The 13,893-nt window shown below is 41.3% G+C and overlaps 1 protein-coding gene across 10 annotated transcripts in view; it reads left to right on the top strand.

The window, feature by feature from the left end:
• SH3PXD2A (SH3 and PX domains 2A) overlaps window positions 1-13,893 on the top strand; it is a 250,113-nt gene that overhangs the window by 185,246 nt on the left and 50,974 nt on the right. For 8 of the 10 annotated variants that reach the window (XM_081911989.1, XM_081911991.1, XM_081911990.1 and 5 more), the window contains one exon: window positions 1,508-1,639. In XM_081911989.1, the coding sequence (XP_081768115.1) occupies window positions 1,508-1,639 (132 nt within the window). Of the gene's footprint in view, window positions 1-974; window positions 1,191-1,254; window positions 1,385-1,507; window positions 1,640-13,893 lie in introns of those variants that run through there. The other 2 variants (XM_081911997.1, XM_081911998.1) reach the window with 2 other exon arrangements.

The raw sequence follows: 13,893 nt of genomic DNA, 5'->3' as shown, positions 1-13,893 counted from the left end.
AGTGACTGGACCACTGATAATGAGGTGTCTTGTGAGCCCAGGTGGGGATATTCAAGAAGCATGCCATCCTGTGCTTAGAGGTAATGCCCCTTTTGATGCACACATCAAACTGAATGCAATCTTGTAAACGTCTCTCATGAAGCTTAATGATTGCTAGCTCATTTGAGAATACGTTTTGGCTTCCTTCAGGGTTTTCTTTTGTTCATGACTGGTGTGTGTGTGGAGACCTGGGTGGGGGGAAGAGCCCTGGCTTAAAAAATGCTTTTGTAGCACATATTTCTTCTTGCAGGCGCCGAGGAGTAATGTACAGGGGCAGATTTTCCTGTGGGTGTTTAGAAGTGGGCGGGGAAGGGCCTTGTTTATCTTCTGGGTGACTTATGAGCGAAGGGGCAGGCATGCTTCTGCAGCAGCTTGTTGCTATAAGGCAGGAAGGGTGAGCCTTCGTCCCTGGTGGCAGAACACACTTTTTTTGTTCCTTTGCTTTTTAAAAAAAAACGCACACACCCATACGATTAAGATGGGGTGGGTGAGATGGGAAGACTTTCGCAGGAGGAAAGAAATAGGCCTGGGCATCGCTCAGCTGGGTGGCTGGGGAGTGGAGGCAGGGAGAAAGAATCCAATGTAAGCATTTTGTGTTGGTTTAGAGAACTTTGAAGAATGACTCTTACTATGCGAAGTGTTGTGGTTTTTTTTACAGCTGCACAAAAAATATGACTCTATGTACATCTCGGTTTAACAGGGGGACACACTGGGGGGAGTTTTATTTGGAAAGAGCTTGAGCAGCGGAGCAGAGGGAAACTGTGTAAGCAGGAATCTGGTGCTGTAATTCTTCTTCTTCTTCTTCTGTTTCAAGTAAACAGTCCTTTGCGCCCTCCCCTCTTCCCTTCCTCCACCCCCACCTCCCTTATTCAACACGGCTCATGTGTTTTCTATTTAAGGACTGCAGCGCGAGGCAAATATGATTGGCGTCCACAGCCCCCCTTTTGACTCTTAGCTTGAGCCTGTGAGAGCGAGGCAGGAGCTCAGCCTATGACGGGGAGAAGTTGTGGACTTGGGTGTTTTTCCGCCCTCCCATTTAGCGAGGCAGCCCTGGATTTCAACCCCCCCACTTTTTTATGCTGGTTGTGACCGAGATGGATTTTTCTTTCTGAATGAGAACAAGGATGGTGTGGCAACCATGTTGGAAAGAGGTTTATTTTCAAACTCCATCCTGCAGCTTGCTATCTAACAATATGCTGTTGTGTTAAACTCTTGGGTGGTTTTTCCCCCCTCCCCCTTCTCCCCTTTTCAACCAGTCTCCAATGTTCTTCTGTACTACTCAGCTGTGGGCCAGAGGAAACTTCTTCTATATGGCCAGCCATTTGGGGATATGCCGCGAGCCAAGGTTGTATTCTGATTGGCTTGGCATTGGTGACAAATCAGCCTATCATGAGTCGGATGGACAGAGGTCGCTCTCGAGGAGCCATGGCTGGAAGCTGGCTCACAGCTTGCTTTTTCCCTTCCCCAGGTGCTGACGCTAGTTCTGAACCTATGATCCTGGACCAGTATGTGGTGGTGTCTAACTATGAGAAACAGGAAAACTCGGAGATCAGCCTGCAAGCTGGAGAGGTGGTGGATGTAATAGAGAAGAATGAAAGTGGTAAGACATACTCTGAAAGAAATATATATGTACTTTTCTCCATTGCCCCTCCAGCCCTTCATGTATCTTATGTATTGCATCTGGTAGAGTGCCTGACTCGAGGTGGGATTTCTCTCTTCTCTCCCCCTGCCCCCACCAGTTGGTTTGGGCTTGGGGCCAAAATATTGCCTTTTGCTGTAAGAATGTCTTCCAAGCCTGTACATTAATTACCCAATATACATTAATGGAAAGTCTTGGGTTGTGGAGGAGGGGGACATACACAGCATATGCTATGTATTTACTAAGAATGATACCGTTTCTCTGCTGGAAAAGATCTCAGTATTTCCATTACTTGCCACTATTTTTGAAGGATTTATTGGATGGACTATTTAAAAATATTCCTCTGGGGATGAAAACCTGGCATGGCAGTTCAACCTTTCACCCAATCACAAAGGATTGAGAGGTGGTGGGATCTTTATAGATTATATGGCAGTGAAAGGTTTAAAGTGCTTTTAAAAGTGGTTGTGTGGGTAACATTTGCTTTTAACTGATATAATTCATTTTCGAATAAGTATTATCGTTGCTGAGTGAAGTAATTCATTCTGAGTGTTTTACTGGCTAACAGCAATCTGTCTTCTATGTTGTAATGAGATGTATCTAGTTTAGACCATGAACAATGCAATTTGAACTGAAACCTTCTAGCAAGAGACCACTTAGATTTTAAAATACACACTTCTAGTCTCCAATTAATAAAATGTATCAATCCAAGGCTGTATATGTAATAGATAGAAAGTTTTGGTGTTCATGTGTGACCTTTTGGAAGCCAAAGACTGGGTTCCTTTTTAAGGGAGAAAAGCATCAAAGCTCTTTGGGCAATTCCTAGATTTTCTCTACATAGCAGTTTTAAATAAGCTATCAGACAAAACAAAAATGTCCAAAGACTTGAATACATGTTACCTGGCAGTTTAGAGTTAACCTTCAGTCAAGTTTCTGTCTCTTCATCCACCTTCACACTAGCCATTCTTTCTGACCTCCCCCTGACTTTACCCACCTGACTTTACTCCACCGCTGGCATTTCCCCTTGTTAGAGGACAAAGCTGTGCCTTCCAGGCAGCCTTCCCTGTGGCCCCTAAGCTAACAGGCTGCTCTTGGGTGTGGTAGATGATGTTGTCCCATCACCACTGTTGCACTAAGATTCAGTGGTCAGTGTGGCCAGCTTCTCCACATGCACTGGGTGTGTGTGCTCTTGTCATTTGCCACACACAATAAAATACCTTGGCGTCAGCTCTGAGAAAGGTTGAAAGCTTATTGAGCAACTAGATTGAGGGCTTAAGCAGTGTGGTAGGTTGAGACACTCTGGCCAAGGGTTTAAAACATGGTTTCCATTATCTTCTACAGAAGGCTATAGTCCCAGTACTGTGGTAAAAGTGGGAGTGTAGCTCTACAGCGTCCCCCTCCCCCCAACCCAGTGCAGGAGCAATGACTTAATCTACTGGAGTTCCAGGGTGGTTGATGGTCTGTCCTTGCTCAGACAAGTGAATGGGGACAAGCTTGTTTGTAAAAGGCTAGCACAGAGGAAATAACAGAATAAGGGAAATAATCAAGCAGAGGCTAGGTGCTGTGTTTTTCTTTGATGAGGTTCCTGCTTCATGCTAGTAGTTTAAATGGTAACATTCAGTGCTTTTTTCCTTAAAAAAATGTTTAGGAGTACTGTACTCTCATTTTCCTACTCATATTGAAATGCTGCCCCTTAATGAGGCCAAACTTAGATTCACAAAATGTTTAGGCGTATGCGTCCCCCCAGAGAAAAAAGCCACTATCCATAACATAACTGATGCATATGGCTATGTTCAAAACATACAGGAGGCAGAGTGAGGCAACCACCTCAGGTGGTGGATGCTTGGGGGGGTGGGGGCAACAACAAGATGTTGGAGGAGACAAAAGCTATGGGTAATGTACAACTTGCCCCATTACCCCACCTCCCGGGCTAGCTAGCCTGCTACACTTGGATTCAGTGGAGGAAGTTGTCCCATGACCACTGTTGAAGTAAGATTCAACTAAGGTCGCATTCCACTACTCCTGGAAACTGTAGTTTGTCAAGGGTGTTGAGAATTGTAGCTCTGTAAGGAGCAAACTGTGGTTCCCAGGATTCTTTGCTGGAAGCGGTGTGCTTTAGATGTGCTTTAAATGTGTGGTGTGGATGTGACATTCTGCTCAGTTTCTGCACATAGAGCAGAGAGAGGGTGTTATCTTTTCCGTTTGCCGCAGGAAGCACAATATCTTCTTTTGCCCCTGCTAGGAAGCTGCATAGCAGAAGACACGGAAGTAGTGATGTGGTTTTTCCAGAAAAAATTGAAATGGAAAATTTTGAAAAGTTTCTTATGCAAACATGGGTAATTTGCACAGAACAATTTTCCTTGGAAATTTTTTAGTTTTGGGAAATCTCCTGATGTCCTAGAGAGGGATCGGATTTAGCATGTTTATCTTACTTATGTTTAGTAACCATAGCTAAAACCTTTAGAATTGCCAAGATAGTTTGATACTATGTTTGAAATGGGTGTGCATTTATTGTTATTAACGAAGTTACAAAGCTTTTTTTCTGGAAAACAAAACAAAACTAGAAGAATTTCTGCTGTGAAACATTTTCCAGCCCCATCATAGCAGAGAAGTGAAAGTGAGAGAAGGCTGGACCAATTACAAACGCACATGTGTGAAATGAAGGGAGCATTAGGGAAGAGGTATTGATAAAGGAGGACAAAAATGGAAGGAGAAAGATGGGGGGAAGCCTGGTTATGGCAGCATCTGAAGGAGAAATCTTCCCAGTGTAGTGAGGGGAACCCTTAAAAGAATGACCATCTGGCAGCCAACTGGGCAATTCCAGAGAGCTTCTCCATCCCTTTATGGAGGGACTGTCTGACTCCCACTATTCTTCTGGTCTTGGCTATTGTTTCACATATAACAAACACTGAGGATCCAGAATGTCCAAGTAATGGAAGAAGAGTCAGACTCCAGACAAACAAGGGAATTTGCTCTGGCACTTCTTTAGAATGTAAAGTCTGTCTTTCAGGTTGTTTCTCTGCAGTGAAACTGCCAACCATTTGTCACATGATTCACACACACATCCCCAATGGTCCTAAGTGGAAACTCTAGTCAAGATGCCACCTTTGTGTTAAATTCCGTTGTTTGTCTTTTTGTTGTGATCTATCATTTTATGGTGCAGTGTAGTTATTTTTCTGTACACTGCCTCTTTCTGCTGAGTAGCAGATAGCTACTGCACAGGCAGATGATGATGAGTTTCTTGTGGCCATTCCATAGTTTCCATAGGCATGTAAAAGATAATTATTTTAAATAGTATTCCTCATGGCTGCAGAGGACTTGTACCTAAAGTCATCTTACCTTAAAAGTAAGGGAAAGAAATGCATTCTTTCCACTCAAGGCAGTTAATGCATCATACTCCACATTTTAAGATATATAGAAATATACTCTCTGGATATGACCTTTTAGAAGGTTTGCTTATGTGTGTGTTTTCTGGTGCAGTGTTTTTGCTAAAGAAAGAAGCAAGCAACAAGGTGGATGAGTTTTGGAGGTTGCCCACTGATGTTGTGCAGTTTGGGGAGAGAGACTTGCATCAAGGCCAAATCCATATTGGTGCATTAAGTTTTTTGAATGGCTCTGGCAGGTTTCACTTTTCAGCGTAATACGAAGCCAGAATGTTGGTCTAACTAATCTTATACTAGGCAAACTAATATAACAAAGCTTTGGGGACACATGATTATCATCTGGGAGATGATTGAGTGAACGTTGGTATCTTAAAGGGTCAGACTAGGCAAGGCAAAGCCCTGCCAGAATTAATACTGAACGAGTGTGAATGTGTTAAGACTAAGCAGAACCCTGGCTGCATTTGCCCTGTAGCAGTTGATAAATAGGTCTGTAGACTTTACCCATATCAGAAGATGACTCTTAACTCAACCAACTGCTCAGTCACAGAAACAACTCTCATGCTGTAGGCTTCCGTAACCTTTCTGGAACTTTCATTTATTCAATAGGGAATATTAAGATAAGATTAAGATTAAGATTCCCATAAACTAACTGTTGAGTTAGGATATGCCCCTAGAAGCAATCAAGAGAATTCTGTGGCACAGATTTCCCCCCCCTTCTGTCACTGTTTTTGACATGCACACTAGACTGCAACACTAAACAGATCTACTCAAAAGAAAACCGTGTTTCATTCAATGAGTCTTACTCCCATGTAAGTTTGGCAAGGATCACTGCCTTACTAAATTTTGTTCCATTTGTCCTATCCACTTGTGTTGGAGGGGTACTTGACAATAATGGCTACAAAACATTTAGACTCCAGGAGTTAAGATGAGCACAGGCATGCTCTTTATACAGCAGCCTTGCTTCCAGAAGTAAGTGTTGGCTACTGGGTCTGTTATGTGCTCCTCCTCCAACTTACCTGGTTGAGATAGTCTAGAAAGTGAGATAGTCAGTAGTCTTCAGTGGTCTTGTGTGAGCCTTGCTGACTTTTCCAGTTTGTTGCACAAGTCTTGTATACAGTTAAAACACTGTTGGTTAGTATATAAACAATTTGAGCTAACTTCTTGAGTAAGGGATTCAGACCACCCCAGTTCATTTTGGAAGGGTTTTCCTGTTTTGGTTGGTTATTGCCTGGCAGCAGGGAGTGCCATTATAGGATAAAGCAATACGCTTAATTGCAGCTGGAAGTGAAATGATTGGTACTAGTCGCTAGGTAACTGAGTTTTCATCACACCTCATTCCTTCTGAGATCAGATTGGAGAGGTTACAGTTGATCTGTGTGGAAAGTTGCCTTGTACTGTGCCAGAGGATTAGTTTTTAAAAGTAGTGAATGAGAAGTAAAATGAATCTTTATATGCCCATTGGGTATGGCCGTGTAAAGTTAACTCTTCCCTTTCTCTCTCTCCTTGTCACTTTAACCTCCTGTCACACTCTCTCTTCTCTATCAGCTGGGAGGATGCTAGATGGGAAGAGATCTGCTCTAGTTGTGCCTTAGGCTATAACACAGTGGCTGGAAAGCTGATATATTTCAGATGATCAAGCTTCAGCGAACAGTTAATTCTGTTGACATTCCTTTGCGCCAAGAAAGTAGAGAAGGGATTGTGAGGTGTTTAAATATCTGATGGGTTATGTGGGGCAGCTGTCTGGCTGTCCCAGGGCTGCCTTGTCCCAGAGGAAGAAATGCTATCTGGCTACCAGGAAAGTGCTTTGATTTGAGACTCTCTTAACAAAAAATATGAAACTGCTTTTTATTCACTGCTCCAGGATGCTAGCTTTGCCTCCCCCCCCCCTGTCCTCTTTAAAGAGACAAATTCCCTTTTTTAAAAAAAATCTTTTTTATTGAATTTCCTTTACAGCTAACAAAAGACATTAAGTTTTTTGCTTTTGTTTTTCGTTTTTTGGATTTACTTAATGTCTAAAGAGACAAATTTCCTTGTCTGCCTGCCTTTGCTGGCTTGGCACTGGCATGGAGTTATTGAACAAGGACAAGTAATTGATGGAAAATAATATATTTATGATGACAGAGGTATTAATGCTGGAGGTGTCATTGTCCAGTTCTTTGCCCCTCACAAACTTTTATAAACTAAGGCACTTGCAATCTGTTGGTATTTTCAGGTGGTATTCAACCACATGATGGGAAATTCAGGTTACACAATTATAGTTGGTGCTCCTGCACAAGAAGCCTGCTTCCCCACCCACCTCAAATGTAATAAGGAAAATGATGTGGAAATGTACTGGAAGTGTGAGATAGCAACTGCTTGAAGCATCCAGGGGTCCTTTACCTTATGTTGATTTGCTATCAGATTTCTCTGGGTTTAAAACACAGGCTTGTGCTCCCCAGCAGAGCTCCACCTTCATGCTTGGTAGCATGCACCACTCCAAACAACTTTACTCTCATGACTTCTCCAAAGGGAGCAGCCTCATTAGATGTTCTTGCATTATGTTCAACTTGAATCCTAATCATATGCAGCACAGATGGCAATGTCACGCCAAAATTACTCAAGATGGACATGCATATTTTACTGTGTCATGCAATGGTCTTGTGATGTTTCAATTTTTACCGGAACTCGGAAGAACGTGGAAGGATGTTAGAACATATTTTAAACATACAAACACACAGGAGAAAGAGACTTGGCTGCAGACCAGAGCTCCCCATTGCCACCCACAGAGCAGAGAAGTTGTTTTTGTCTTTGGTTATTTTAGTAATGAAAATTATCTTGGATGAGTGTTTGTGAAAGTTACTAAGAATTATAGGAAAGGGACTCTTTTGTCCAAAAAGCAGATATTTAGGAGCTAGGAGTAAACATTGGGTCATTCCAGTCATAATAGGTTATAGCTTATTTTTATGAGGAAATGATGCATAAAGTATAGGGCACTTTAGTTATTCTAAAGAGCAGGGATGGGGAACCTGGTGCCCTCCAGATGTTGTTGGACTACTGCTTCCAACAGCCTCAGTCATCATAGCCAGTGGTCAGGGATGATGGTAGTTATAGCCAGACAATTTTCCCACCTCTGCTACACTTCCTGAAGAGTGTCCATCCACTATTCTTTTGTAACACATCCAATACTTTCCTGCCTGAAGCTAGATCAAATGAAAGCCCTATTTTGAACGTGGAAACAATGTTACTTGGTTACATGTTATATCAGTACCAGATCTGCTGAACATAGCACACCTGGCACATACTTTGGCCTAACAGGTGCCAAACCATGTATGTCTGTGTCTGCAGTCATGGATAGATAGAAATACAAGCTTAGGTCCCTAGTGGGCTACATTTTGCTTGGTCAGTCACAAGTGGTACTTGCCTGTTCTGCACAAATAGTTGCTCCCAGCTAGCCAAGATATGACATTCAGATCAATGAGGCTATGTTGCATGCCTAGTGCCCAAGTGGTGAATACATTTGATAATGTTGTTTTGGAAGCAGTTGATATTTTCAGTTCTCATTTGGGGTGACTTTTGTTGATGAAGAGAAGCTGGGGAATTGGCAAAAGCATAGGTGATCTGTGCTTCGTATTTCTCCATAATGTCCAAAGCGGAACTCTTTCCTTCCTCATTGGTGATCTGTGTATGCACTTCATGTGCAATCTTGTTTTTAGTTTCTGATACAAGAGTGGTCTTCTGGCATTGCTGAGCCACCCAAGCCAGGAAGTGAAGTGGAGATAGTGGCCTCTAGGGCCATATAATCTATTGATAGTTGATGTGAAATCCAGGTGATGGAGATGTAATGCATGGTGGAGATTACAGGATAAGCTCTTTTGTGTTTTCGGTTAACAAGTTTGAGATCCCTGATTTTTGGTTATTCACTAAAAAGTTTGTTCCTAAAAGACATACCGGAGATGAGTTGCTGTACTCATTAGGCCTGACATTACTGTGCAGAACATGCTTTTGCTAACGAAGACTTAACTCCAACTTGCATGGTGTGATTTACTGCTTGCTTTCTCCTGACAGCTTGATACTTTATATAAGTGGATGGTTTATAAATATTTTTTATAAATCAATCAGTAAAATACATATTGCATGCAGAAGCTCCCAGCCCCTATCCCCAGCATTTTTAGGTAGGATTCTGAAGAAAGACTTCTATCAGAAAACCTGACAACTGCTAATCTGTGTATAGACAGTACTGAACTAGGTCACTAAATGTTTTGAGCCTGTGGGCACATTTGGATTTTTGAATGATTACTGAAGGCACCTGCTTCTTGTTGCTTATTTCCTCTCCACCCTCTCAGTCATTTTCTGTCTCTCTTTTTTGTGGTGAGGGGGATGCTTTAATTTAGAACCCTCAGAAAATCAATCTTCTTGAATTTGCATGATTTCACACAGGCCCCCCACAAAACCACCATCAGACTGAGGTTTAAATGGGTAGACTTTGCAGCACCACAAAAACATTGGTCCACTTCGCTTCCCCTGCTCCAGTGGCAATCTAAGCATTGAAAAGCACATAGAACAGAAAGAGGAAGCTGGGAAAGAGCATCACTCTTCCCACTTCCTTCCTTAGCTTAGTACATAGTACCTTAGTACATAGGTACTGTCCAGGAAGTTGGGAGGAGGATGTTAACCACCCTTATCATCTCATGACAAAGGGGGCAGCAAGCCAGGAGGGAGAGCTCAGAAAATTCCCAAGTCCATCATTGCTACCATGGGTGCCACACTGTTAATCCCAGATATAATCTATTTGTCTAAGTCTGCTCAAGGCTTATGTTCCCAAACCTCCCATTTCAAGAAACAAACCATTTCACTTGTTAAATTGGGATAGGTAAAGGCAACCAAAGATGTGGTGTTGCACCTGATCCCTGTTTAAAGAAAAGGCTTATGTAGATGCATTTCAAAGATGGCTTTTGTATAAGAAATCTGTTCAGAGAGGCATGAGACCTCCACTATGCAATGTGGCAGCATATAGATATTTCCACATTCTCATCTTCCAGCCCTTGGTTGGAAAAGTCTTAACTGGAAACTTCATTACTTAATTTTAATTTCTCCCTTCATTTTCACTTCTGGCTCCTTCCAATTGTCAAGGTTTTTTTGGCTCCTTGTTCCCACTTCTCATGGAGAAATCCACAACTGCTCAGGCTGGCAGCTTAAAAGGGAAAAAATTGTATCCTGGGCCTCTCTCCCCCCACCAGACTCCCTTACACATTTTCCCCTCTGTTTATGGAACTATTGCCAGCTTGGGGACCTTGAAACCTCCCCAGGAAAAATCTGCTTTCTATATTAAAACACTCTAATGTTATAATGATTGGGTTTATATATCCGCCAAATAGGTCACCAGCTCAGCAGTTTTGTTGAGAGAGCAAGACCCGGAAAGATCTAAGGGATATTACAAAGGATTCCCATTCCCCTTGGTAATTACCTTGTGGATTAGATTTCTAGAGTTACAGCATCTGAAAAACTATTGTCTCACAACAAATGTAACTGATCTGTAGAAAACACAACCTGAAGAAAGAGACAATGAGCTTTCGTAAATGAGGAAAACCTTTAATAATAATAATAATAATAATAATAATAATATAATAATAGTAATAAACTATTGTTTTGATGGGCTCTAGTTACATCATAAAGCTTTTTTGCAAGGGAGTGTGTTGTTCCCCTTTTCCCCTTCAAGTAAAGTTTTTTTAAACCTTAAGATTTTCCTCACTGATTTAAAAGATATGTCAGCTGGTTTCCAACCCTTTCTTCTGTTTAATCAGGGGAAATGATTAATGACTTATCTGCATGCTTGTTTTGACAAATTGGTCTGCAAATATCAAATAAAAGACGGATGGTGCATTTTTATGTCAGACGAGGACAAGATTAATAAAGCGTGCTGTGTTGGTTTTATTTTCCCCTGGGCTGCACAGCAAATAAGCAGTTTCAATAATGCATTGGCAGTCAAAGAAACTGCAATCATTAGCAGACTGGTTTCAATTGCAACCAGAAATATGTGTCCTTTCTCTCCAGTACTTTTCTCTCTTTCTTGGTTTATATGGTAGGTTTTTGTCTTCCCAGCAACACAATTACTTAGTTCTTTTTTACATAAACACATGCTTGTTAAACAGCCACAGCTTATTAACTTCATAACTGGGGTGGGGTGGTCAGTAAAGAAATCTTCCTTGGACTTCTCTTCCTCTTCTCCTCCCACTTCAGGGAATACTACTTCTATTAAATTAGTGCACAGATGGTTAATATCACTCACAGACACAAACCAGCATGGCTGATGCATCACTCTGCTCCACTCTTAGCGTACCTCCCAAATTCCCTATGCAGCAAAAGGCAGGGTGAACATTAGGGAGGACAAGGAATCCAGGAAAGCCCTCTGCTTATGTCTAATGTCCTGCTCCCTCAGTGTTTCTTATCTTCTTCTGGTATCACAAGTTGCAACAGAACATAGAGGATGGACTTAACAGTAGAGTGAACAAAGTGGGTAAAGTTTTATTATGGTTTGCAGAGTTTATAAGATGAGCCCAAACTGATTTGTCAAGTCAGTCATGTTAAGAGTTCATCTCTGGAAAATCTGCATGAAAAGCAAAGCCTCTCTGCCTTCCCTTCTCTTTACAGAGTCCACTTGTTTGAACAGCTGTCTGTTCCACGTGGTTTAAAGATAAAGGAGAGCAAGGAAGTTAGCACCTGGGATCAGACTGAACAGGCACAAGAGTAACCTATTGCAGGGCTTATCCACACTTCCGCTTGTCCCATGCTTTTTATGCACAGGTCTGAGTGGGTTTTCATTTGTCCTGCTGCTTTCACTGTGAAAACCCACTATTTATCACTAAATCAGAACAAACGTCAATCCGCAGAAAAGATGATTGACATTTGTTTTGATGCAGTGGTTAGTCTTATTGTCATGGTCTGTTCTGGGCAGCTTTCCATCCTGGTTTTACTTTTTAAAATGGCAAAGACTTTATTTTTGCACATGAACACCTGAGGAAGGAGCCACCTAAACAGGCCAGGCCAAGTAGGTGGGAGATCTGGGAGCAAAGTGTTCAAAATCAGGGCAAAACTGGTTCTGCTCGCTCTTCACTGCTGAAATAAGATGGAGTTCACCTTCACCAACTATGCCATTCTCATCTGCCATCTATCTGATCTGCCATGCATCTCTTTTACTGGTTGTTTCTTGAAATATCTATTCTTAAATCCACCTAGACTTGTGCATTTTATTACGTGGCTGGGAACCCTATGAGAACAATTGAAGTCCCCCTTTCCCCCGATCAGCTAAAGTGTTTTTTTTTTAAAAAAAAATCATTGGATCATTTAATTCGGACTCTTTCCTAACTCTTGGCTTCCTTCAGAAATAGCTAGGGCTGTAACCCAAGATTGCAAATTGCATAGATAGGGCTGGAATTTTGCCTTCCTCAGCACTAATGATGTGAAATTGCTGGCTTTTCTGGAGTGGCCATTCCAAAGCTGTGATACTATGTGAAGTCAATGTATAGACTTTTCTTATGTGAAAAGAGTTCTAGAGCCTGCTTGGGTTTGTATAAAGACTTTAGGCTAACAACTGTACTGAAGAAGAGTGAAAACCTAGAGTTGTACAAAATAGCTAACAAACCAACTTGCATAGTCCCAGTGGACTGTTTGGTGTGTGTGTGGCAGATAGAATAGTAAAAAAATATATACATTGTGAATGTCTGAAATGTCTAAGAAACAGAGAATGAATTAACTAGCACCATAGATAATAACATCTGGAATTGAAGGATTTTCTTAATTGCTTTAATCTGTAGGGTTGTGTTTTTATAATTATCCTTTCCCATAAAGCAGTGGATCAGAATTAATGGTATTTGAGTACCATCCATCCATACCATTAACTTGGGTTTCTTATAGTTCGCCCTTAAGGTTTTTGTTTTGACAATATATGGAAAATGTCCCACAATTATTCTCCTCGGATCCACTTTTTGCAGTAAAATTTGCAGTAAAATTTCTATACATTAAAACAGTTTTGTGTGTGACCAACTTAAAGGTATGATAAATATGCAATGATGGAAACTCAACAGTGTAAAAAGGTAGATTTGCAGAGGTTTGGTTTGATGTTATTACAAGTGCTAATAAAGAAGCACATGGTCTCACATCCCTCTGCTTATCAGTGGATTTGGTTGATTCAATAATACATTATATTAGTATACTTTAAGATTCATTCCACCCATGGCAGTACTGGGTTTTATTCTATGTATAAAAGTGTACTCAGGTGTTTTTATTGTACCGGCCTGTTGTGCATTTTTATTGTCATTGTTAGCCCAATTAAATATATAAAATTTCCATATAGGTTGAACAGGATGGGAGGCAAGATGCAACCTTCTTCCCCTTTGGTAGATAGCACAGGATCTATAAGATATCTATAAGATATCCTCCGTAATACATTATGCCTTCAGCCAGGTATTATTATACAAACTTTTAATTAGAAAAAGTGGCATTTTTGGCTATATTGGATGAGGCTAGTTTCCTCCAAAATCTTACACAGAAAATAGAATCAAATGCTGCCTTCAAATCCATACACCACTGATCTACAGTATATCTACCCTGTCTAAATCCAGCTTCTCATTTGACAAAATGGCATCTTCTGCTATCCAGTTCAGTCAGTTTATTGTGCAGGTGCTTTGCCAATTGCACACAACAAGCTAATTGGGTGAAAGTTTGCTGAAGCAGCTTTAGTAATAACATTACTCTGGATGTTACCCCTTTTTCTTTTTCAAGTTTTCATTTCTAAAATTCTTCCACTAGGGGGCATTCCCTTGTGTTTGTGCTGGATCTTTTCATGCAGGGACATTTGAG

The sequence above is a fragment of the Podarcis melisellensis genome (genome assembly GCF_964234715.1).
Source record: "Podarcis melisellensis genome assembly, chromosome: 5".
Lineage (NCBI taxonomy): Eukaryota > Metazoa > Chordata > Lepidosauria > Squamata > Lacertidae > Podarcis > Podarcis melisellensis.
The sequence above is the reverse complement of the archived record's forward strand: the minus strand, read 5'-3'. Positions and strand labels throughout refer to the sequence as shown.